We start from the raw sequence: 26,865 nt of genomic DNA, 5'->3' as shown, positions 1-26,865 counted from the left end.
CTTTCTAATGTTGTGTGTATTTTAATTTACTTTTTCAGTGAATACTACTACTTTTTCAGTGAAGCCCTACCCCTCTTCCCAACCCTCCCATAAGAAAACTAGAACTAGTCATCACCCTGGACTGAAGAAAGCAATTTTTGAATTACATTGTAAAAAGTTCTACCTACCTCTATTTGGAATGGATTTTCCTGCTTCTCTGTCTTAATTGGATTTTACTTGGTTTTGAATTCAGGAGAAAATCCTGTTTCTACTACTAAAACTACTGATTCTGTTTTACAGATCTTTAGACAGTGCCGTTCCTTAATAGTCTTGGTGGTGAGAATGGACTTAAGCAAAATTCACAGTACTTTCTCTTATATAAATTTAAAAGCAAAATTATTTATGTTTCTAATCATGCTCGTGATTTAGGCAACATGGAACGTTTGGCTGGTATTTCCTGTACCAAGGGAAGAATAAAAGTTTTAAAGCATTACTCCACAAAATTTGGACTGAAAAACAGGATGGATTATAAATACTTGATACATTTTCAGCACCTTGCCCCTTTTAATAACATCTCATGTGGGAGAGAAGTTATAGTCTGTGTTCCTAAGGAAAACTGAAATGTCACGAGGGCTGGCTAGCCAGAAGAAGGTTTTAAAATAATAAGCAGTTGCGTCAGAGGCTGATTTCTGTGCCTGGTGTTGCAGTTGTGAGCTGTATCTCTTTACCACATTATAACAGCATGAAGCAGGGAAATTGCTCTGAAAGAGAAGTGCTTGGTATGAAAGTGTAGCTTAAATACCGAGCAGTTGCTACAGGCAGCTTCAGCCCGAGTTTGGTGTGCACACGATGGAATGGAGTCACGTTACTACAGAAGCTTCCTACCCATGGTCCAAAGCACATCCCAGCACAGCTTTCCCATTTTTACTCCATAACCCCAGTTCATCTCAACTCCTAACTTTTTAAGGGTACCTTTTAAGGATACAATGAAAGAAACCCTTGGAAACTTCTCTACCTAGTGAACACTGTGGAACTTTTCCAGTCCCATGTGGCATACACAATAACGAGCAGGCCCAGGAAAAGACAGGTTCACAAGGACGCAAGAACAGTCGGCTCCTGCTGCTCAGAGGTGGAAAACTTGAGTACAGCAGTTCAGAAGGCAATCTACGCTGTGTGACTTCAATGGCCTTTCTCCAAAGGGCCTATAATTGTGGTAAAGCAGTTAGAAATAATCGTTAGTTCTCCACTAGCTGTACTTGAAGTTTTATTTTTACTTCAACAGCATATCACCCTCATTCCATTGCTATGACAACTGCAGTCATACTGTCATAATTACGTTACAGTTTAGTTCCCTGGAAATTTCCTTAGTCTACAAAAAGAGAAGAGTCTGGAAGGAGTGCTCCGCTTTGGAGAAAGCGGGTGCCAAAAAGTAATGGGTGACTGATACTAAGCCTAATATAACAGATGAGCATTTAGCTTCAGCTTCGGCTCCTGGTGAAGTCACTGTCAGTACTATGACTTTAGTGCAGATTGACTTCAAAGCAGAGATCTTCTAAAATCAGAATTGCCATTTGTTATTTCCAAGACTGTGAAACAGCTACATACTAAGATAAAGGAGATATTCAAATGCACACTACAAATGTATTACTAAAAGGTACTGCTTTAATGCAGTAGGCAATCATTAGAGTAATTTGTATAAAGCATGAATGTTGCTTTAAAGCAAGAGTTTTCCAATAAAGGTAGGGCAAAATTGCACTCAGTTTATGTTAGTTTAGATGCTTGGTAAAGTTGAGGCTTTAGTACAATATTTGGTGTAGTTGTGAAATTGAAAGACTAGGAGAAGAATTAGGCAAAAATTAGTATTTGAAATTAATTTAGTTCCTAATCATAGGTGACCAAATCATTTTATGTGGCTTCTAAAATCAGTTGCTTTTGTGAAGATTATGTTTACAATTTCTTATAAATAAGACTGTTTGCAAATTTTAAATGCAATGAAGATAATTGCAAAACTCCCACAGTGTTTATAATTGATCCAGTTATTACCTATTTACAAGCCTAAGGTTTTGTGCCACATCTAGCCTTCATCCTAAGGAAACAAAGTGTATGCAGTAAATCTGTCCAGGCATTTTCTGTCAGTTTGCTTGCTAAACTAGATCTGGTAGGACAGATGTTTTAAAGTTGCTCTGTTCTTAGAAACCTTGTAAGAATTTGGAGCTGGAGGAGGAGAGAGAGACTTAACTGCTTCTTCCTTGGTCAGGATCACAGGTATAACTCCCCTTTTGGCTTCTGTTTGGCCACCCGGCTCCCAGAAGGCAAAAGCTGGGTGGTCATGGAGCTGCTGAGTAGCCAGGGCACTGCAGTGCTGGGTGCCGGGGGGGCAGAGGGAAGGAGGTAAGTCTCAGCACATCTTCTAGGGAGTGAGGATGAAAACTGCATACACATCAAGGGGGTCTGGGAAACCCCCAGGTGCTGCCTTCAGGACTCAGTGGGATGCTGCAAGAGTAGCGGGGAGGAATGTTAAGAGTTTCTGGAGGTGAGAGCTTGGCATGATTTGGAAGAGATGCTGAGGTCCTGGGACACGAATTCTTTAAAGTCCCATGTTTGATTAGTTCTGCTGCTGACACCTTGGGGGATTTTTCATGTCCTTTTTTGACCTGTTTTAGAGACTGGGGTTATGCTACTTGTCATGTATTTTTAACATGACATTCATTTGTTGCAGGTACAGACTTTTGCTTAACTGAAAAGATCACGTTTTCTTTGACTTTATTTAGTTGCTTAGCTAAAGCCATCCATGAGGAAGTAGATTGCTCTGAGGGCAAAGGAAACTAATTCCCCCACTATGCTGTTCATCTGGCTGCTGGGGAGGAATGTGAAATGGAAGGATTAATCAGGTATGTGCCAAAGGGAACCCTAACAACAGGTCTTTTCTCCAATGTACAGCTCTGTGATCTTCAGCCACTTTGAAAGAATTTACTCTGTTTTTGTGATGCCTGCCTGTACAGGATACATTACCACAGCAGTTTGAGATTCATGTTCCTTTTCATATATGACAGGCATTTTCTCAGAAAATAACTCCTCAGAAGTACATTTTTCCATCCATTATCTTTGGTTTATTTGAAGTTACTACATTTAACTCTGGACAATGCTGCATGACCTAAGGAAATAACTTGTTTGTTTTCTTAGCAAAGTAGTTAAAATATTTCTCTTATTTGCAAAGTCATCTTCTATTGATTTTAACATTTTCTGTGAGTTTCCAAGCTCCCTGTGTGGTAAAGCATCTTAACTGCTTATTCTGTGATCCTGGCCACTCCAACTCTGCAGGTAGCTTTACAAACACCCAGGGTCTGCTGTGAGGATTAGCTTCTGCCATGGCTGAAAGAGCCTGGGGGATCTGTGCACAGGGACACACTCTCCTGAGCTGAGATGGCCACACAGAGCCCAGATGTGCTCTAGGGATTAAAACCTAGGTTGGGCTGGGTGTGTGCTGGACTGGCACCTGCAGTTTGTGGGGCAAATGCATCTTGTAAGGAATGAAGAGGATTAGCTAGGGGTTCTCACTGAGATGACTCACTCAGCAGTGAGTTTGGCTATTTGGTTTTAAATGACAGAAGAACTTCGGAGGGGATGAAGATTCACTGCAAAAGTCTCTTTCCCTTAGGTTTTTGGCCCCTTCTCTTTCATCTGTTCTATTCACAAAACTTAATTAAATGAATGTGGAAACAACCAGCCCTAAGTAAGCCCTAAACCCACATATGATTTCAGAGGAATGTGCTTTTAGCAGTAGAATTTACATTTTTCAGGTAAGGTTGGTATGCAAGTTGAAAAGACAAAGCCATCTGCTACTGAAATACACAGAGTTGTGACTATTTTGGCTCTTCTCTGAACTTTTGCCACAGATTTTAAATGCACTTGTGCTGACTTTATTAAGATAATGTCTTCAAGAGAATGTAATCTTTCAGAATTTCTCAGTTTAATGTGAGAGGAGAAATCCCATGAAAATAATGGATTGTTAGAATTTAGTGGCTGAAGCAGATTGTTTGGAATTGTTGGCACATAGAGAGTTCAGTTCTATGTCAAAACACTGCCTTAAATTCATGTTAACAGTTCAATCCTCCTTGCAGCGCTAACTACTCACTTTCAGAAATCACAAGCATTTCTTCCACCGGTCAGAAATGTCCCTGTGATTCTCTGGGTAGACACATGAGTAAGAGTTTGTGAGCTCCTTTTGGCTCAGGATACCAGGCACTGTCACAAACAATAAAGTTTCCTGTCTGAGCCCTACCAGCTCTTGCTTAAACTCTTCTGACTCGTCAAACAGCAGAACCTCTTAAATCATTTACAAGCAGGCAGTGTAATAAGGTAGTTTCTTCAGTTATGAAAGCACCTGGATGACAGGGACAGTACATTTTGTTGGTTTTTTTTTTCTCTCTCAACTCTTTACAGTATCTTTGGTTACCTGAATCTTAATTTTAACGAAGCACTAATTATTTGTACTGAAAGGCCTCATGGACAATGGAAAATTCAAACATTGTCTGCAGAGGTGAGCTAACAAGTGAAATTTTGAAAAGGTAAAATACAGGCTTAAACAGGACCACATTTTAACCTGTTCCATTACTCCTAAACGACATCAAAGGCTGTATTGTGGAATAAAATTACTTCTTATATGCTATGTTGCACTAAAGATAAACAACTAAAATATTAAAATAGTTTGGTATAGGGGAAGGACATTTTGTCAGAATCAGCTGAAAAAAATAGTATATAAAATCAGAGAGAAAATTAATTTCTCATAGCATTAGAATATCAAAGCTCTGTTCCTATGTGAATTTTTTCCTGTATGAACAATCTTGTATCTTTAAAATAACCTTGCTCTTTCTGACTGATACTTAGACATGATGCTCAAATTGAAGAAGCATTTCCTTAAATACCTTGCATCATTCATATAACCTGTAGAGAGCATGGAATATATAACACCTATTCAATGTATAATTTGTGTGCATTTTTAGAAGAGGAGAGACATTTATGACCAGAGTTCTAGTGTATTTTTGGAGACCATCATTGCACAGTTGCTTGCATACAGAATTAACCCTTAAGGATAAATGAGAGAAGAAGAAATTTGCAGTAATCTCTGTGGGGAAGAAGGAATTCTAGTTTTTGCATATCTTTTATCCTGTCTCATGTTCTTTCTTACAGGGTTTGCTTGAGGTCTGGGTTCTCATATGTAAATAGGTTTGTCTTGTCTCCAGTGCTTTGTGTGGTTACACAATAGGACTTTTCACTTATCACTAGCCAGTCTTTCAAAAAGTCCTTTGTTTCTGTTGCAAATGCAGGACTGTTTGAAGCTTTCAAAGTTCCTTCTTCTCATAGAGAATAATACTCTTTGCTGTGCTTTCGAATGCAGGTGTGTACAGGCAGAATGCATCAATCAGTGTTAGAGAAGCCAAGCACATCTCGTTATTACCGCAGACATTTATTTGTAAAGCATCTGCTAAAATGTGTGCCCACTAATGAAAATTTACACTACAATTTCTTTTGCAAATCAGGAGAGTTTGTAGGCATTTATTCTCCAGAATCAGGATCTCAATGCACCATGCCCATTCTCTCATTCTCTGAATTACTTTCATTTGTAGACACTGATTGTATTTTTGTTTCAGCTTAATGGTGTGTTACCCAGTGCCCATATCCTTACAAAAAGTCTGTAGTAGATGTGAAGAGGTGCAGGTTGACTTGTTCATTTAAAATTAAATTTTCAATGCTTTGTGGTCCTGCAGCCAAGGAATGTGATGGATTTTCGTGTAACTGGTTTAGCAAGGCTAAGCAGGGGGTAGTGGAACAGGAAGTTTGCAACCTGGAAGGTTGAAGGACAGAAAGTTTCTAAAAGACCAAGCCACCATCTTCACAATGGATTCCTCAAGTAAAATCTTGTATTTTCACAAAATCATATTGCTTGAATAAATGGTCATAGCTGAAAAACATCTGGGCATCAGACTGCTACTACATGCAGTAGGAGCTGATAGATCTCCTAATTTAGGAAAGGCAGCTTAGGTTTGGCCTCTGAGAGCCAGAATCTCTGCCTGCCAGGGAGAACATCTGTCAGGAGTGCCTATCCATCCCAGCGGCTGGCAGAAGGACCAGATGACCTCTGAGATCACTTCTAGCCCTGTCTGATTCTGTGAAAACAAAACTGTTCCCAAGAGGGTGGCAGAGGCAGCTGCCTGCTGAGGACAAAGAGCTGAGCCTTCAGGAGCAGCTGCTGCAAGGAGTTTAGAGGAGACAGCACTTTCCAATATAATGGCACGAAATGACAGACGGCACCTTCCACCCTGCCATTATAGTGAGGGAGGATCTGCACACGAGGGCTTCCTGTTTTGCCATCCTCTATTAGGTCGTGTTGGAGACGATTAAAAACACCTCTCTGAACTTTCCATCAAAGTGCTTGCGCAGCTGAATTAGATTAGAATCACCATGTTGGCATTTTGTTACATAAAAGTAGCTGAGTAACAATGAGAGAAGGGAGACGTGATCTCTACATGCTTCTGATACTGTTTTGTCAGGGACATGACTTTTTTTTAAACTGATACAATCTGTTGTGTTGCACAATATTCAAACTGTTGTGGGAGGAAGGTGCCTTTCTTGCGGGTGGCCTTTTCTTTCAATGTAGGACCTAAACAGACAGAAGCTGCACCATTTCATACATAGGTAAGGCAGAAAATGCACAGGCTGTACGAACAGGTTTGACCTTCCCTCTCCTTCCATCTACACACACACACATACATCATTTACATAAATTGCACAATTCAGTTGAGCAGAAAACTATTTTAGGGAAAAATCCACTTAAGTGCAAAATACATTTAAAAAGATGAGAGTTCTAGTACAAACTAAGTCTTGTCATGTGGTTGTGTAAAGAAATGAATACTTGCCATTGTGTTTGTCCACAGCAAAATTAATTTGCTTCTCTAAAGAAAAGGGTTCAAATAATGTCCATCATTCCTGAAAAAATTCTTCATGAATCATCAGTGTTTTATTTTCATTTTGCTCCCTTCCAGGACAAAATGAGTAAGAGATGGATTGTGCTTTCCTTGTCATGCAACTCATCTGCCATTTTCACGCTACTAAGTAGGACAAATGTCCTTAGAGGGAAACAGATTCTTGCTTTGGACAAATTTATAAGGTGTATGCTCAATGTAATACATTCTCTTTTGGTCCCTATCCTGCAAAATCCAAGATATTTTTTCTGTGCTGGTATGTGGCATGTTATTATCCAGTGGATGTTCTCAATGGGAAATGTTTTCTTCCTAGTTGTTATTACACTTCTGCTGGCTTTTGATTTTCCGTGATCAAAAGAACACTGTAGCCCTACTGAGAGGAAGAGAGACTATCTCTACTGTAGCCAAGACATGATACATATGTGGCTTTGATGGTTAGAACCAAAGCTTTGTTCAGGAAGAGAAGTGAGAGACCAAAGAAAGGATCAAAGATAAGGAGTGATGCATGTATGACAGTATCAGATGGGCTGCAGCTTGCCTGGCAGGGAATCACTATAAAGGTAACACTCACAGATGCTTACAGAGTGAATAAGCAGTTCTGAGGAAGGAGTGGAGTGCAAGGTGAGTAGAAGTGCTTATATGTTGTTGAAGTCTTGTTTTCTTGTTTAAATCTGTGGAATGTTATTGAATTCGTTTACTGAAAAGATACCAATGGTTTGTAGTACTTTTTTAAGAAATATTTTTCTGCAAAATGTACCAGTGCTTTTTACCTCAAAGTCACAAACTGTCAAATAAAGTACCTTATTTTTTCTTCAAACAGCTGAACGTAACATCACCTAGTGTGCCAGTTCCCTTTGCTCCAAATTTTTAAACTAATTTCAGGTTTATTTTGGCACACAACAGCTGCAATAACTTCAAAATCATAATAAGGGATTAGTGATTTGCTGTACATTCTCCTAAAAGCGTATCTTCAGATGCGTTATCTTCCAGAACTCGCATGCCAGCGAGGGTCAGAATTAAAGCTCCCCTTAGTATAACAAAGACTTTAAACATGTCACCTTTAATATTCACATTCTCTGGCTCCTGGCATGTCTGTTTCATATCTGACATTCGTGGTGTTGACTGACTCCTAACAACCTGCAGCTGAAAGGACTTAATGCTTTTCATCTTTCTAAGCAGACATGAACAAATTAATCCTTCTCCCAAATCCTGTGATGGTGGAGATACAATCATTTTATGGAGCCACATTTATGACTTGCTCAACATCACAGCACTGGTCGGTCTTAGTGCCAGGATTAGGATTCAGGTCTTAATTCAGGCCCCCAGTCCTGTGCTCAGAGAGCCATGGCACGCACTTCTGTACAGCAAAACAGTTCTTCTGCCTAAAAAATGTCCACAGAATTACAGTCAGAGATTGTAAGAAATCAAGGGGATCATCTGGATTTATTTCAGCAGCAGCCAGTACATGTAAAACCTCTTAAGTTCACACTCTTATGCTTCTATGTAAAGGAATTTAAACCACATTTTGAACCAGGATAAAAAACCCAAACAAACCCAAATAATATCTATTATTCTAATGAAAAGCAATTAAAACATCATTAGCAGTATTCCCTAGTTGCTTTGCAGACTTCTCATTTGTCTACACAGAGCTCAAAAAAAGCTCTACAAATTGAGGACAGCAGATCAAGGTTTTATGAAGCTCCTTATGTTCATATCTTGTTTCTTGCCACCTCAGTAATACAGTAAGCATTACTGGAAAGACTAAGAAGGTCAGAACAGCTAAGAGGCAGGAGAGAAAATGGGAATCTTGTTATATACACCTTCCTGCAAATTTTAACTGCAGAAACCTGAGTTTCAAATTAATTCATAAAGAAAAATCCTATTGATTTTAGCAGTGGAGGAATGCATTCATTCTCTCTCTTGCCACATGAATTTTTGCAGAGCTCAACAAGATTCAGAATAATCCCAGCTTGTGGGACAATTTAGGTTTTTTAGAGATGTTATCCTGAAATAATTTGAATTTTATAGCTTTTGTGGTTGTACCTTGAATTGACCTTGATACCAAGTCACCAAAACAAATATTTTGTGATCTGTTTTTCATCACAAATTTCATTCTCACGTTTCTCCAAACTCAAGATGGATGTTCATTTTTAAAATCTTGGATTTGTGATTAAAAAAAAAAAAAATCAAAGAACACATATGTATGTATGTTCCTTCCAGTTTTGAAATCAACAGTGGTTTCCTCATCAACTCCAGGCTGGCACTGCAGTGCTTAACACCACTCAGCTGGGGAGTGCTCAAGGAATGCAAAAGCAGGCAAGCCCCTGAGAAACAAGGGCCTGCTTGTTTTATGAGAAATCAGCTAATAGTTTCCCAGTACAGATGTCCTGCTTTACTTTCAGTTTGGTGAAGACTGGGGTAACAAAAGGCAGCTTATCTGCCTCTGAGACAGGACTTGTGTGGAAGAAAGGGTTCCCTTGTCTGTATGTGCAGGAGGGCACAAGGGTGGTAGCCCTTGCACCAGCAAAGCCTAACGCAGCACGCACTAATGCAGAATGAAGAGCTCTGCTGTTGCACAGCTCTTCCTGTTCAGTGACTAATTCTATCACTGTACAATTGCTAATTCTGCCTTATAAAAGTGTATTTTCAAGGCTGTAGTGCAAGCCATTGAAGTAATGAGGTTACTGGTATCTTTTCTAGGGAAACCCATAGACTTTACTGCTTGGAAGACTATGCTACGTTGTGTTGTCACTTAAACTATTACAAAAATGTCTGCAATAAATACTACTCTTCTTTCATGTTCATCATTTGTAAACTTGGTAGTAGGATGTTTTTATATTTCCTTAATGATACACTCAAACATCTATACTGCATATTTTCTTACATATTTTTCTTGAGATGCTATCTCCTTAGTTTTTTCTGCCATCTTAATTTTGTAGGAGTCTGCTAGACTTCTAGATCTCTTTTAACCCTCCTTAGCTTTTACTGTAATTTTGCAATTTTGCATATGCTAATTTCTAAATACTTGCTACATGGCCTATGGACCCACAGGAGTTGCCAGCTCCCACTGCGCAATCACTGAGCCCTTGCTCAATCCAAGTCTCAATAATACCCCTGGTTTTTCTGTGCATTTCATGCGACACAGTTCTGAATTTGCTCCATAGGCCACAATACTCCTTCTGATTCCAAGCAAAACTCAAAGGAGTTTCTGTAGGTTCACTTCCAGGGTGCTGGTTTTTTAACTCAAATAAATCCTCTCCTATAACTTAATGAAACAGATTATGATACATAGAAAGGGCTATTTGCCATCCATCTTCCAGCAGAGGTAACTGTTTGATTACAAAAAGTTTATGGAAAAAAGATAAGTTCGAAAGACAAAAAAGACTAAAAGCAAGAGAGATGTGACTGTTTTAAACAGACAGAACCTTAAAATATTCTTGGTTTTCTCTGAAACACTATATGCTTTCAAAAACATAAAAAAGGCACTCATCTGCTCCACCCTCCCCTGCAGTGGGTGTCCTTAAGCTCCCCCTAGATTTATGAAATATTAGTGTATTTGTCATTTTAGTTTCAGTACAGGAGTAACTTTAACACCAAAGAGTGCTGAATGCTCTACATTACTAATGACGCTCTGAAGACTGAGAACCTGTACCACACCTGCTTTTGTTCCACAGCTCTGTAGCTTTTAATTGTCTTCTCTTGCTTCTAAGTTGTGTAAGTGCAGTGGTGGCTCCTGGCAGCACTACAGAGTGCATAACTGATACATTATCAGTGTATGTGACATGAGAGGTAAACACTGCTTCTTGCAATGTGTTCGTGTCCATTCTAGGTGTTCTGAAAAAAACCTCAGAAAATACCTGAAATCAGTTTTTACAACTTCAAAATCAAGTTTAATTTAAGAAGACTGTCCTCAAATCAAATTTATATATATTGTATTTACAATTTTGCTGCTGACAACATCATGTTTACATATAATAACCTGCATTAGTTACACTGAAATGGGCTCCACTCAGCCTCTAGACTGAAACCACTGCCAGTGCCAGTCTGGATGTCAGATGCTCACCAAGCTGCTCTGTCACTCCCCAGCTAGGCAATGGAGAGAAAACAGAAGGAAGGGCTCATGCGTTGGGATAAGGATGGGGAGAGTTTAGTCACCAGTTACTGTCATGGACAAAACAGACTCAACCTGGGGAAATTAATTAATTACCAATCAAATTAAGAGTCTCACATACTTAAAAATGTTGCAGTTGGGGTTTCTTGCTTTCTCTGACATGCTCAGGAAGTTGTGAAGTGTTACACAAACAACAAAAGTGCTGTGAGCCTTTGATTTAATAAAAGAGAATCAGCAATCATTTTCTTTTCTGATCAAGTAACTTGCCTAGCATGGGCAGTTCCATCAGACAAACATGTTTGATGTCTTTTGTGGTCATAATCTAGACTTACTCTAAACCTGTTGGGAATTAACTTGAAGATGTTGCAAAATGTTTTTTGATTCATTCTGGAAAACACAGACATGAGACAGCATCTGAAGAAAACAAAGAATAGAAGTAATCCCTATGGACAGTACAGCCTTCCAGAACTCAAGCAGGAGAGTTAAATACTGGATGGAATGAATGGAAACTGGTCTGCACAAAAGTGGGTTTGTGCCCTTTTTACTGTCTTGTGGAAACTAATTCTGTCAGTTCCTTTGTGGGCCACTTAGCTCTCCTTTTGCCTGCTGAGGAAGAAGGTGCAGAACTTCTATACATGTTTCTTCATTAATTTAGGCCTAAACAATTTTGTTTGTTTGTTTATTTTTAAACTACTACTCTGTTGCTGAATGGCCTCATGTTTCAATTTTTTCTTCCACTAAATGTGCAGCCAGATGAAGACTGGGTGTGGGGGATGTGATTTAAATGCAGAAGAAGCAGTATCCCAAACAGCCCAGCATATTGGGGGTCAGTCCTTTCACTCTCTCTTCAGCTTTCAGAACAAAGCAGCATTTATGAGATCTATGAGATCACCTAAAATTTCAAGCCAGTTAAAAACTATCATTCCTAGAGATTACTCTAGAATTAGATATTTTATTATTTTGGATTGTTATACAAACATTCCAGAGAATGCAGCTTGGTTTTCCCACTGTAGTTTCACTCTGGAATACTTGCCTTTTCTCTAATAAACTATTTGCAAATGATCACTTTTCTCTTTGAAAATCTGGTTTTGCGGAAATATAAATTTTGGCTTTTACATTTTTCCACTGACTCCCTTCCTCTTAAGGGAACAATTCATCCTCCTCTCTGCCAAAATGCACTGACTGGTAGCAGAGCTGGGTTTTTTTAGTGTACCTTTCTTCTTACAGCCACAGTGACGCAGCCAGATTTATAAAACTGTTAGGATAGTGAGACATTAATATTTTTAATGGGAAAATAAACAACCTAAGGCTGAAGTTTTATGGCTCAGCACAGTAAACAGCCAAACTTCTAATTTTTTTTGTTATCTATCACCTTCTTTATCTCTATGAAAAGAGTGCTTTTGAAGCCTGCTGGCAGAGATCATTCTTAGAAAACTATCATCTTGTTTTTGGTATTTCTTCACTGGGCTGACATTTCAAACATCCCATTCCATTTTCTGGAACAAGCAGACCACACCATTTTCCAAAATTAATCCAAAGAAGATGGCAAACCAAGGGAGAATTCGGTTCAAGTTCAATGTAACTGCAAAAAAAAAAAAAAAACCCAGAACAAATGTATCATGCACCATTTAAGAAGATCACAGAAATCATATGAGAATTGATATTAATTTTTTTGTGTATTAGAAATCACATAAATTTGTTAAAAGCCTGCATTCCAAAGACATGAATAAAATTAATATGAAATTTTCATTTTTCAGAAACTCAAAAGAAATCTATTTTATGTTTCAATGATCCATGAGTTGCCTCAAATTGTAACAGGAATGGATGTGGAAACAGATGGATCTGGTGGATATAATACTGTATATACAAAGAGATGATGGTGAGATAAGAAGTATTTTTTTTCTTCCTTTTTACAATTTTTTTTTTTTGTTTCAATCACTTTCTATTAAAGTTTAAAGAACACAGATTTAAACTGAGCTATTTCAGTCACATATCTGATATAGATTAAAAAGATAACAATAATGACTTCTGTAACATCAGCAGTCTCTCACACATATTCTATACACATAATGCAGTATATAAAATGCAAAAATGTACCTCTAATTGCCTGAGAGTTTGATATCAAGACAAACACTTTTATAAATGCAAGGCACAAAGGCGTGTAGTCATGCTCCCAAATAACAGCTGGAATTAGCAGGAGCTTTCCATAGGTGGACAACAGCAGTGCTTTGAGAAGCAAGATGAAGTCAGACTTTCTTTTCAGCATCTCAGGTGTCATCCACCACAAGGTAATAAAAATGCCAATAAAAAATGAAATTTGTTCTGAAAGGAAATAAGAGGCATTGGAAAGAGAGAATAAAATGTCAAAAATCAAGTCCAGATCTGAATGAATTTCAGTAAAATGACATGTCCAAAATGCAATGGAGTCACTTTTAAAAGTCACAGGCAAATACAACCTGTGTTCATTTTAATAGCCAAATATTCCTTAAACCAATTCAGTATCATGACGTTCAGAATAATTCTATCACAGGATTCTATCTGTAGGATTATAATATTTCTGATTCCATATAGCAGAGGAAGTTAAGCACAAGAACCTCTTCACTTTCACTTTTTAGCAACAAGAGAGGAGTTTTTTTCAACTGTCTGTTAGGCTGTAAAACAAAATCAATCCTTCTTTGCAAAAGGTCACCAGCAATGACCCCTTTTCATCCAGCATAAGAACGAACACCAAGGTGAAAATACCTTTGAGCTACCAGACTTTTTGACATCACTCCTGTGATATGCTGGCATTAATGCAGATGTCAAAGAAACTCCCACAATAATTGTAATGGATGAGTCACTACTGAAAAATCAGTTCAATATTTTTACTGACATATTATAAAAACCTACTTAAAACAACATTAGACAATAAAGAATTTAAATTAAGCTCTGAATGTGTAAGAAAAATACTAGTTTTAGTCTGCAAGTTTGATTAAAACACTATCACATCTGAAAAAGTATGAGAAAAAATGTTTAACCAGCATAGAACAAAACCACTCCCCTGCCTTCAAGTGCAGTCTTAGAGCACAGAAGAATTTACTCTTTATTGTGGATGACACTGATCTGTATTTCAGTGTATTTGTTTAAAAAAAAAACAACCCCAAGCAGATACAGCTTTTCCCAACTGTTTACTTTAGTAAGACTGTATCATCTTAATAAATCATAAACCTTCAAGTCAACAGAAACACGGAATAAGGCTGAGCTCTACACTGATCTTCAAATTATGCCAAGAGATATCAGGCAAAGATTTCTGAATATTGCCACTTTTCAGTCTCTTCATATCTAATGCTGATCATATCTGTCTGAACTGTAATCAGAACAGGCATTTGCATTACATTTAGACAAATTAAGAGAGTATGTGTGTAATTGTCTAACTATACTGGGTTGGACATCACATCCATTCTGTATCAATTCTTACAGTATGGGCTTGAAGTTCTTCAATGCTTAAAGAGTATATAATACAAATCACCAATCTTACCTAAAGAAGCTATGCCAAACATTCTATAAAAATCCCATTCTTTGGCATATCTGATTAAGTCATCAGGATCTGTATTTTGGCTTGAATCCTGTAGTTGCAACCACCTGATATAAGCTTCACAGAGCAAACAAAATACGCAGAGCTTCCCATGAATCTGGTAAATGAAAGAATAATAAAAGGAGTAGTATTAAATCAGCATAAATTAAAGCATTAGTAAGAAATTGGCATTTAAAATACATTTAAACACCTCTACAGAAACTCTGTAGGTGTGTTATTTTTCTTTAGCATATAAGCAAAATTACTTCTGTTGAGCCACTAATTTAGCACATCATCCTTTTCACATCTGTTAACATGACAGTCAAATTACAACATGCACAAAACTGCATGACCAGTTCTGTACAGAAGAAGGTATATAACTGTGGTTAAGGCCTGATCCATACTGTTTAAAATTGGGAAGACTATTCAGATAGGAATGAAAAACCAAAATTGTGCCATTGTTAGCATAGAATTATACTATCTAAAATTTCTGTTTAAGGGCAACTGCTCCATTCAGCAAACTGGTTTAAGTAGCCTTGTTTCTCTTTTTCCCTGGGACAATCTCCATTAGAAGAAACAGGTAGTGTAGTTATACCAAAATATTTCTTAGCTCATATAAGAGTGAGGCACCAAAAATAAAGGGAGCAATATAACCAAACAAAACTGTTTAAAATATCTTCTGAAGTGACATCAAAAATTATGTTGTGAGGGCCAACAGTTAGCATGTTTCCACATTATGCAGTCTATAAGCCAGTGCATATATGAGGTGATTTTTGGTTTTATACAGATTTAAAGAAGCCATAACAATTTCTGTGCTGGATTCTACTTTTTTCATTGAAGGCAAGTTATGCCAACTGCACATACATGCACAGGCTTTGCCAGTTTAAAATTCAACTCAATTTATTTGAATAGATGAACTTTTCACAGACAGTCCTTGTAGAAGCCTCACAGGAAACATTATTACCAGTCTCCAGAAGCATCGAATTAATTAAAAATATTTAGATAGATTTATTCTTGAAAGATGAAGTGAGTGTATTTATCTACACTGCTTAAACTGAACTGGCTAAGAGGAACCAACATGAACACAGCACATACTTATACTTAGAGATTTTGCTCTAGATTAGCTTCCCTCTCCTGGGAAATCAGTCCTTACAGTAAAAATATGCAATACTAAAATACTGTGCCTCTACACTCCAGACTGGGCTGCCCAACTATGTCATTCTGCATCAACCACAATTCAAGTGAAAGCTACCATTTTTTGCTCTGGCTTTGAGGGCATGGTTAATTACACAGGGAGAAACTTGTGAGAAATTAGTACAGTAGGTTTAACTGGCACAGTGTTGTTAATTTGGTATGTTATACTCCTTTTGCTCATTTGAAAAACAATTGTTTCTAACAGAAATTCAATCTGAAAATTAATTTGCAATTAGATCTTTCTCTTACAGTGCAATTTAGCACATCATCCTTTTAGCATCAATTAATGTGACAGGCAGGTTAGAGGTTAGGTAGAAAACTGCATGAACAGTTCTTTGCAGTTCCTTCTCTTTAACATGTAAGATGACTTTGTATTTGCTGTACTGCAGCATCACTTCTGTGAAGACAGAAGCTGTCTTAGTAACAGTGGGAGTTTGAGATTCCATGTGTTCTATTCATTATATAACTGGTTCAGCTTGCTGAAATCTGTGGAAGGGCAGGAAATGAACAGTCTTTAAAGTTTTATAACTAATACAACAGACTTACCAAACCTAAATATATTTTTAACAAAAAAAGCTACAAGGTAGGGACATAGCAACTTACATTTATCTTTGTGTTGAAAAGAATATGCCTGTATGCTTGTGCTTTGCATAAAACAGCATTAATCAAGATGATAACAGGATCATACTCAATGTATTTATCCACAGGTTTCTGGCAGGATTTCTGAAAATCACAAAGAATTAGGAGAAAAAAAAGGAAAGGAAGAGTTTATAAAATTTCCTCTGATCTTAGTACAACTGGACAAATACAAATTAGCAATTCAATTATTATTAGTTTTTCCCTAATGTCATGTTAATTTTCAATACAGTTTTAATCCATCCAGAAAAATTGCTTCTTCTCCCTTAACACTACACTTGACACACAGAGTTCCCTTATAAAATAGAAAGATTTATTATTGACTTTTACAGGGTTTGGATTAAGATCAACAATGAAATATGGAGGAATGGCCTTAGTTATCATTTTTTGCTCCACAGATACTAAAAAACTAAACTACTTTCCTAAGTCTCAAGAAATGCACCGGTATCATGCTAAAGGTTAACTGATCATGGCTCACCTGGCATATTTTATTTGTGTTATTTTGGGTATTTTTTAGAAAGAAAATTAATTTATTCTATCACTTCTTTATTTTCAGAGATGCTTTATCCTCCTATCCTACCTTTTTCTTCCTTTCAAGGAGACAGTAAATGTTTTTTGCTGTTTCATTGTTCTTCCGTATGTTAAATTGTCTGGATGTTTCAACCAGTTCTCCATCACTGAGCAAACCCCAATACTTTCAGAATACTGATAATGTAGTTTTCACACAGACGCACAGCCAAAGAGTCAGTTGCCACTAAACAGTGGCAGGACACTAAACCATCACTTCTCCAACACATCTGCTGGTTCTGCTAGAGAGGTTATTTCACCCAAACCACTGGGAACTGCTTGCCATCAATCCCCTCCAGCCTTATTGACTTACTTGCCTGGCTGATCACTCCTTGATTTGAGTTAGCGCTAACAAGAGGCTGTTACACTGTGAGCAGGAGGGTTAAATTATCTTTCAAAAGGCTCATCTAGCACACCTAAGGGGGAAGTAACTTCTAGCAGAGAGCTGAGGAACAGCAGAGGAGCAGCAGCCACCACTTCTGCTCAAACAAGTGCCCTTGCAGCAGGGTGCTCTCCTGCAGGCCAGCCTTCTCCTACTGCTAATCCTCTGGTCTGGCTACTTGGTTCCTCAAGATGTCCTCAGCTAATCTTGGTCCCCCATGCCTTCTTGTTAGCTGCCATGCTGAGAACGCAACAGTCACAGAAATTATCTCTATTTCCATTTTAATGAGTGCATGGTGGTGCACTGCCAGAAGAGAAATGTCGGCACACCACTCTCTGAAATGCTGGAACAGTCAAAAATGCAGCATCAGACAACACACACCTGCAGACAAACTCCCAGGTTTTTCAACTTTCATTTTTCTGTCATACAAAGACCAACTAAGTGCCACACTGCTGCTCACTCACCCTGCAATAGGATGAGGAGGAGACTCAGAAGAAGGTAAAACCCATGGGTGGTGAAAAGAATAGTTTCATAACTGAAATAAAGCAGAATATAATAACAATAGTAATGAAATGGAAGATAATAAGAGAGATCATGCCCAAGAGAAACAAGAGCTGCACAACACGATTTCTCACCATCCACTGACCAATGCCCATTCCATTCTTGAGCAGTGATCAGCCCTTCCTGGACAACTCTCCCAGTTCATTTACTGGGCAGGACACTTTATGGGGTATGGAGTATCCCACTGGTCAGCTCTCCTGGCTGTGCTTCCTCCCAGCTCCTGTGCACTAATAGCAACAACTAAAACATCAGTGTGTTATCAACATTATTCTCATTCTGAATCCAAAACACAGCACTCTACCAGCTATTAGGCTTAAAATTAAACCAGACAAAACCAGAACAGCATCTAAAGTTAACACTGCCTTGCTATTCAACACAATTATTTTGTAGAATATGAGAATGCGGAATTTCAGCAAATTGACTCAGAAGTCCAACATCAATGTCAAGAAAAGCATCCAAACAAATGCATAAACTGAATAGAGTGTCTAGGGAATGCTGCAACCTCTAATCAGTGTTTCTTGGTCCAGATTAAGGAAAAACTCCTCATTCAATAAAAACTCACTTCAGTAAGACAACACTGTGTATGGCAATACACAAGAAGTAATGAATTAGAAAAACTCCCTCAACTAACCAAGTGTTTGATAAGTCTAAACATAAAGTAAATTAGATGGAAAAAGGACATAACACAAGACCACAGTTATAAGATTTAACAGAGTGAAAAAGAAACTGTTATTTAATTAGAGGCAGTGTCTTGCTTAATTTCTTTCTACTGGGAAATCATAAACAGATCTTTTTATAGGTGGTAATTTGTATACATCAAATCTCTGGGTTCATGTAGCATCGGACAAGTGCAATTTTTTTAATAGGTTTATTCACACAAGCACTGGACAAGTCCATTCAAAGTAAGATTATTCAACACAATGGGTGTCATAACGGTTAGATGAAGGGTATCCTATGTACACCCAGTTTTATTATGCTCTCAAATTCTCCTACAACAGAACATTTTCTGATCAGGACCAAAAGTCTTTCTGAGTAAAGAATGGTATTTTCAACCGGAGGATCCCAATGAAACACTGATCAAAAAATTTGCAGTTAAGAGGTATTGAAAAATTTTCACTGACTTGAATTTTAGAAAATGAAAATTTATCAGACCAACCATCCAGGCAAAACCAACAATACAGAAATTTACTGCAGATATATATGGAGACTGCTACAAATGAACACACAAATAGTGGCATCTTCTGCCTCACAGCTTCAAATACCAAACCTTCTCTGCAGCTGTGAAAATTATGTTAAATTTAGTATTTCTGTCTTCCAGAGCTAGATGGGAACCCTATTCTTAATATGTTTTATATTCCTAAGACACTTTATTTCTATCTGAGTCTCTGTTGCAAGAAGGAAAAGTCCTCTGTGCTTACCCAGCCAGTGACCTAGCCAGTGTGAGTTCACCCAGGGATCTGTGAGACCTACAAACCACCTTTGCTGCAAAAGACTTGTGTGTGCACTGTTGAGGACTCCCCATGTGTGGAGACACGAGGCTTGACTCCATTTCAGAAGGCTGATTTATTATCTTATGATATATATTATATTAAAATACTACATAAAAACTATACTAAAAGAACAGAGGGAAAAGAATGATCAGAAGGCTTGAAAGAACTAGAATAGCATAACAAAATCGTGTGACTCTCAGAGTCCAATGCAGCTGCGTCTGTGATTGGCTCTTAATTAGAAACAACCAACATGCACCAATCACAGATGCACCTGTTGCATTCCACAGCAGCAGATAGTTATTGTTTACATTTCTTTCCTGAGGCCCTCAGCTCCTCAGGAGGGAAAAAATCCTAGCAAAGGATTTTTCATAAATGTCATGGTGACAGTGCACTGCTACAGACTAAGTGGATGATGGCTGCTGTACCATTAGTACACTACAGAACTAATATGCCCTCTAGGAAGATTTTTTTTCATACCTGGCTATTCATTATTTTTTCCAGCTATACAACTAAAACATCTGACACCAACCTCAAATGTCTAGGAAGGAAACCTGTGAGTAAAGCCTGACTTCAGCAAAATCAGTGCAAGCAAGGACTGATGCAGTTTAAGTACACATATGTTTTACTAGATAGTTTCAGCTAGTAACTTTGGGGACACTGATAATCACTAACACTTTGAGAGAAGATTGGTATGAGCAGCTCAGCTATGGAGAACTGCTTGCACACTTACTTTTAAGATTTAGTTAAGGCAGTTTAGCGGGAACTCCAGTCCTGGTGCTCACGTCTCATTCCCCACTGCTGTTCTGCCCAGCTGCAGTCAGCGACCTGGGCAGCATGAGTGAAGAAGGCACATCTTTAACATAACTGAGCTTTTTCATGTTCTTTGGACTTTCTCAAAGATGTTCTTCAGTTATCACAAAAGCAGTAAAAAGAGGTAACTGGATTTCTCTATGCTTTTAGCCATTTTTCAACTTCTGCATTAAATATGTAATTGGCATCAGAAACAAGTAACTGGTATTTTTTTCTTGAAAAAACAGACACTACTTTGATTAAAAGGTACTTCCAGATTACGTGTCAGAAGAAAAGTCAAGCTTCACACCATAAATTCTATTTACACATCATCTGATTTGGTAAATTTAAGAAACATTATGAGTATTTGATACTGACATACAGAAGTCCAACAGATACTGTGCTCCCCTGAAAAAGGATATTAAAAGTATATAAATATTCTAGCAAATTTAAATGGATATTACTTTAGGAACTGTTTGACTAATCAAGTATTTAGGACTATGCTTGTCTGTTGTTTAAAAAAAATCTTCAATTTTCATAACTTAGAAGTTTGCTTAGTTATCTTAAAAAAATTTAAAAGCAATTAGCAAAGGCAAATTAAAGGAAAAAGAAAACTTCAAAGCGAGTACAACCATCTTCTTCATAGTGTAGTGTATGAGATTCTTTTTGATCAAAGCAATCCAAAACATTTAAGGAAAGTAACATGCATTTTAAAGTCCCAGTTGTATTAAATATGACCAAAAAAAAAGTACTGATATGTTAATTCAAACTTCATGTTTATCAGTCTTTTATAAACCACTACTCAAAAGACATAACTCTTGCTTTTTTCATCAAAGATACTCAACTTGGAAACAGTGTTCACAAATGTGTGCCCAATACAATACAGTATACAAATATTTGAGAAAACACCTTCTGTCTCTGAAGGATAAAGTTTCTAAAGTACATGAACATGACTTTTTTGGATTCATCTGTCTAATTTTAAAACATTACTTATTTTTAGATAAAAATATTTTGGGATGGGGTTTGTGGAAAGTAAAGAACTATTGAAGAGGAAGCCATAGGACATGACAGAAAGTAAAAATATAGACTGAAGAACAAAGCTTCACCCTGATCTAAAACTACCATGAAAACCACACCAGGAATACATTTGCAAATCTCTGGGCATTAGAAATATCAATGAAACAGTCTTATTATGGTATTCCTTTCTCCAGGGTTTGGGGTTTGGCAAAATTAAGCTACAATTTTTTGCTGGACTACATATACAGCAAATAGTAACAACATTTACATAACTTCCACATGAACAGGGTCCATTTGCACAGGTTCATATGCAAATTAAAGACTCTTGTGAGAGCATCCTTAATCCCAATTGCACCCTTAAATAATAAAACACATTAGCTGTGCTGCTTTCAGGAATGGATTCTTTATTAGAGACGCAGCCAAGTGTCACAGTAGACTGAAAAACAAAACAGTCCAGTTTCAGATGCATTCTGTTTCAGAAAACAAATTAAAAATATTGTTTTTCCAGTAGTGAGTTGGTCTGTAAATAGTTATGTAAAATTAGCATATGTTATTTTCCAAGATGATTTTTGTACTCTTGACAGATTCTTTACCATACCACATAAATGCTTTGCATTCAAAGCAAGGTCTCTCTGCCTTGCAAAAAAAAAAAAAAAAAAAAAAAAAAAAAAAGAGCTTTTCAATTATTTTTTAATTGCAAAAAAGCTAAATGAAGTGTGCACAGCTCAGGCAATTTGGCGTTCTTATTACTAAACACAAGGGAGATCCTGACTGTGCTCTATATATTGCAATAAGTAATTTATTTTCCTTTGTTACGGTCTGGAACATTTTTAATATTTTATTTTTAAACAGAACAACACATATGAAATTGAAAACCAAATTTAAAAAAATGTTTGCATGCTTTTCCTTCTATTTCTGAATAACTGAACTTTGCTAATTTCTTTCTGTATTCATTGCACTTTGCAGAGTTTATTTCAGGTTAGCCAAGCATGTTCCCACCCCACGCCCCAGAATTATTACTGTAGTAGCAGTGTTGTTTGAACAGTATTTTTTCCTTGCTGTTCTTAATGGTTGGTTTGTAATATATTCAGTGAAGATTTGCTGTATTATTAACAGATCAATTAAATTTTAAGGGTCTCAAAATAATTACCAAAAACCTTCTCTACAAGGAGCCACCTAGGCTTACCTTCACCATAGCTTCTCGCTGGGAATAGGGAACACATCAGTAATGCACAGATTAGGACTAAACCCAGACCCAGGAGATGCAAAGTGAGTGCCAAACCTCACCTCCACTGGAGGCAATCCTAACATGCCCACAGATTCTACACCCTTCCCTGTCACTCCTCAGTTATCACACTGAAGAAAAACCATATTGAAGAGCTCCATTTATCTCTTGTAATGCTACTTCCACAGCAAAGTACACGCAGGATGAGAAAATGGTTCATCCACTAAATGTGTAATGCCAGAGGTTTGGGCTAGGCTTCAGCTGAAAATGGTCTTAATTAAACAAAACAGATTTAAAAAGAAGTTACAGAACTTGAGGAATTTATGGCAGTTAGCCACCTTGCAGAGTTATTAAGAAGACACGACCTTTCCAGCCCAAGCGTACTGTGTGGACTTCTATGTTTTATAGAAGAAAGTTTCTTTAGTTCCTTCAGCATCTGTTACAAATTTATTCCCAGAGTGGATAATAACACTTGTGAGGTCTTTAATGCTTGCCCATATTAAAATTACAATATGGAGTTCAAAGAAACTTTTAATTATATTAAGAGCGGTAACTAAACTAAAGCAACATTAGGCTGAATTTCCAAAATTGTACTCTAATATTGTGGGCTGGAAACACATGTTCCTTAATGGAAGCTTTTAGTATTTGCCTCTGGAAAAAATTCATTCTTCTCTTCAACAAATTAATAACAGAATAAAAAATCATGGTATTTTGCTTAGGCATTCAAACTGAAATCTTCCACCTCAAAATCACATTCAGATCAGGTTAAACACATCCTAAAATAAATGTAGGGCTAAATAGAAGCTGCTGCTGGGAGAACTTAGCTTCTTCAACCTTGAGATAATGTTCCAAAAATTGCTGAATGACAGGATTGTCCTGAGAATGGCAAAGATCTTTTAGATGCAGATTTCTTAACGTATCAAGGATGACTTTAAAATAGTATTGGGGAAAGTCTGTAGGTCAGTATGAAACAGTGATCTTGACAATGTTCTGCTTGTTCCCAATTTTCTGGGGCCTTCTGTTTTCCTTACTATATGGAACAAATGTTGGGTTGTTGTCTGTTTTTTTTCCTTAAGGTGTCAGTATTTCTAGGTACTACTTGAAAATGGGAATGAAACACAAGTGTTTTTAACAAAAAAAAATTATCTAGATGATGCCCATTAGCCTCACTTTGAGTATCAACATACAATCTTTCTATGAATTTTTCATTTCTTCTCTCTTAATGCTACAGCAGAGTAGTAGTACTCAATGCTCTCACTCCACAAAGACAGATGAAAAATGTTCTCAGGCTGAGTGATCACACCTTCTACTCTCACCTCAGACCTTCAATTTTTCTTAAATACCTTCAGCTTTCTTTAAGGTTTTAGAGGTCTACACTCTAAGTTTTATACATAACTGATATAAATTATGTTTCACACTGATAAGTGGGGTCTTCATATATTTTTAAGTGAAAATTTCTAATCTATCATTATTTTCAGGTTTGATTATCAAGAAGATTCATAACATTGACACACTCATATCACTACTCATGAAAGTCTGTGAAGGATATCAAAGGACATTCAGTACTTGACTATTTTTCGTTGTCAGCAGCATGATGATGAACAACAGAGGTCTCTGGCCAGAGCACAGCCTTGCCTGCATGGAATAGAATGCCTGCAGAGAGTTGGTACAGTGACAAAACTATCCTTGCAGATTAAAAAGAAAAAGTAAACCAAGCATTGCTCTAACCATGGGGCCTTGGTAGCTGGAGACAACAGGAGGGCTTTCCTGCTGTACGCAGATAAACCCGAAGTCACATCAGCTCAACTGAAAGAATCTTTTGATCTTGGCAATCTTTCAACATTCTCATCTCCACTTTATGCGCCATGAGCTAACGTGTCTCTGGCTCTCAGCAATGCCTGAGTGGCCAGAAATTGAGGGAAAGTTTTGTGATGATATGACACACGCCATGTAAGAGCAACTAGAACCGAAACTGAACCATGATGACTCACAACACAGCCAGAGGAAACAGACTGGTACGAGTTAGTGAAAAATAGTACGGATCTGGGGCTGCATGGAAACGTGGACAGAATTCCCAACTGCTAGGAAAGTGTGATTCTTTCCTCTTTCTTTTACTCAGTTCTTTACTCTTTTTATATGAGTTTAGCATTTGTAATGCATACAGTAACTAGGACTTAAGTCTTTGATTTTACGTGGCATGCAAACAGACCAGGTTCTTTGGTCCTCAAATGGTTAAATGCCAAGGGGAATGAGTGCCATCTACTGGCTCCCAGGTTGCCTTAAATCTGTTTATCAGCACTAAATTAATAAGCAAGAGAAAGTTGTAAATTTCAATGAGGTCTCCCCTCAGCCTCCTCTTCTCCAGGTTGGATAAGCCAAGTGACCTCAGCTGCTCCTCATAGGGTTTCCCCTCTACATCCTTCATCAGCTTTGTAATCCTCCTTTAGATGCTCTGCAATAGCTTTACGTCTTCCTTACTCTGCTTTGCCCAAAACTGCCCCAAGGACTCAAGGTGAGGCTGCCCCAGTGCAGAGCAGAGCAGAGCAGGACAATCCCCTCCCTTGCCCGGCTGGTGATGCTGTCCCTGATGCCCCCCAGGACAGGGCTGGCCCTCCTGGCTGCAGGGCACTGCTGGCTCATGTCCAACTTGCCATCGACCAGAACCCCCAGGTACCTTTAAATAATCATCACTAAGACCTGACATTCAGGTCCAGTGGCACGGGAGCTGTGTTCAACCATGGAGCCACGCTCAGATCTGCCGTTCAGCAAGAGCCAGGCCAAGCACACACAGCAGCAAATGCACTGCAGTGCCCTGCACAGAAACAGGCAGGCCAGTCGGGTCAGCTCCAGCACACAGGTGCACTCAAGGAACAGGAAGAAATGACACTGGGAAGCAGAGCAGACAGAAAACCGGCAGAATCACAGAATGGGCCAGGTTGAAAAAGACCACACGGGGTCATCTTGTCCAACCATTCTGCTCAAGCAGCGTCATCCTAGAGCACCTGACACAGGGTTGTGTCCAGATGGTTCCTGAACATCTCCAGTGAGAGAGACTCCACAACCTCTCAAGACAATCTGCTCCAGTGCTCAGTCACCTGCACAGTGAAGAAGTTCTTCCTCATATCCAGGTGGAACTTCCTGTGCATCAGTATCTATCCATTGCCTCTTGTCCTACTGCTTAGCACCACCAAAAAGACCCTGGCTCATGACACCCTCCCTTAGATATTTATACACACTGATGAGTCCCCGTCTCAGTCGTCTCCTCTCGAGGCTAAACAGGCCCAACTCTCTCAGCCTTTCCTGATAAGACACCTGGATTCAGGGAAAACAGCCACAACGCGCGGGCACGGCCCGAGCCCGGCAGCAGGGGGCGCTACAAGGGGCTCAGGCGCCCGCGTGCCACCGGGACCACTACCACGTGCCGCGCGCCGCCGCCTGCTGACGTCAGAACTTCCCACGTGCATTCCTGGCCTCCCCCACCCACTGCTCGCCGTCCTGACTCACGCAGATGGAGATGCGGAGCACCCCGCGCTGGTAGTCCCGGTACAGCTCCGTCGCCTCCCCGTTGCACTCGATACAGCGGTAGGCGCCGAGCGCCGCCATGGCGCCCAGTCGGGAGCACGCCCAGTCCTGTCAGCGCTTCCACACCGCCTCCTCGTTTCCGCGTTCGGAAGCGCAGCCGAGCCAGACCGCGCCGCGCTGCATCCCGGGAGCTGTGGTTTTCTGCAGCTGCCGTACGCCCGACCTCGCCGGTGGAGAACTCCATGTCCCAAGGGGCAGTGCGACGGCGGCCCTGTGGGCGGGGGGCGGCGGGGACACCCCGTGCTCCCGGCCGAGGCGGCGCACATGCGCGCCGTGAAGATGGCACCTGCCGGCGGCTTGGCGCCGGGTCCGTGGGTGCCGCTGGCCCTGCTGGCCCTGCTGGCCCGGACCGCCCTCGCCCTCACCGAGCGCTACCCGGCGCTGTCCCTGATCCAGCAGGAGCGGCACCGGCAGCGCCACGGCCCGGCGGGGGAGTGGGCGGAGCAGTACTCGGCCGAGTGCGGTGAGTCAGGGGCGTCGCCGCGGTGACCGCCCGCAGCCTGGGGCGGCGGTGCCGAGGCCGCGGGGGCGGCGGTGCCGGTGGGGGGCCCGGGGCGGTGCGGGGTGCCGGCGGCCCCTCGGTGTGCGCGCCGCTGCCCTCGGCTGACTCACGCGAGGATGCCCGCAGGTGAGCCCGCCGTGCCTTGCGTGGCGCGGAGCCACAGAGGCTGTGGCAGCGAGCCGAGGGAAACCTCTCACTCCTGGGACGGGCGCACTGTAGGTACCACACGGCAGGATCCCTGCTGCCCATTCATCTCCCGAACCCAGCAGCTGGACTCTGCCTGCTTCTTAATTC

The 26,865-nt window shown here is 39.5% G+C and overlaps 2 protein-coding genes across 3 annotated transcripts in view; one reads left to right on the top strand and one right to left on the bottom strand.

The window, feature by feature from the left end:
* Positions 1-8,386: 8,386 nt before the first annotated feature.
* On the bottom strand, positions 8,387-26,350 carry ARV1 (ARV1 homolog, fatty acid homeostasis modulator). The gene is given in 8 exon segments (XM_041468547.1): positions 8,387-12,655; positions 13,171-13,395; positions 14,591-14,744; positions 16,424-16,543; positions 25,992-26,096; positions 26,098-26,216; positions 26,219-26,291; positions 26,294-26,350. Coding segments are annotated over 8 exon segments (945 nt in total). The 5' UTR covers positions 26,336-26,350; the 3' UTR covers positions 8,387-12,548.
* The window catches only part of TTC13 (tetratricopeptide repeat domain 13), a 39,450-nt gene continuing 38,918 nt past the window's right edge, over positions 26,334-26,865 (top strand). The window contains exon 1 of one of the 2 annotated variants that reach the window (XM_041468527.1): positions 26,334-26,532. In XM_041468527.1, coding sequence (XP_041324461.1) covers positions 26,334-26,532 — 199 coding nt within the window. The remainder of the gene's footprint in view (positions 26,533-26,865) is intronic. The other variant, XM_041468536.1, reaches the window with a different exon arrangement.

Source organism: Pyrgilauda ruficollis, unplaced genomic scaffold (assembly GCF_017590135.1).
Source record: "Pyrgilauda ruficollis isolate IOZ18807 unplaced genomic scaffold, ASM1759013v1 scaffold101, whole genome shotgun sequence".
Lineage (NCBI taxonomy): Eukaryota > Metazoa > Chordata > Aves > Passeriformes > Passeridae > Pyrgilauda > Pyrgilauda ruficollis.
Note: the sequence above shows the minus strand (reverse complement) of the source record. Positions and strands in the feature narration are given on the sequence as shown.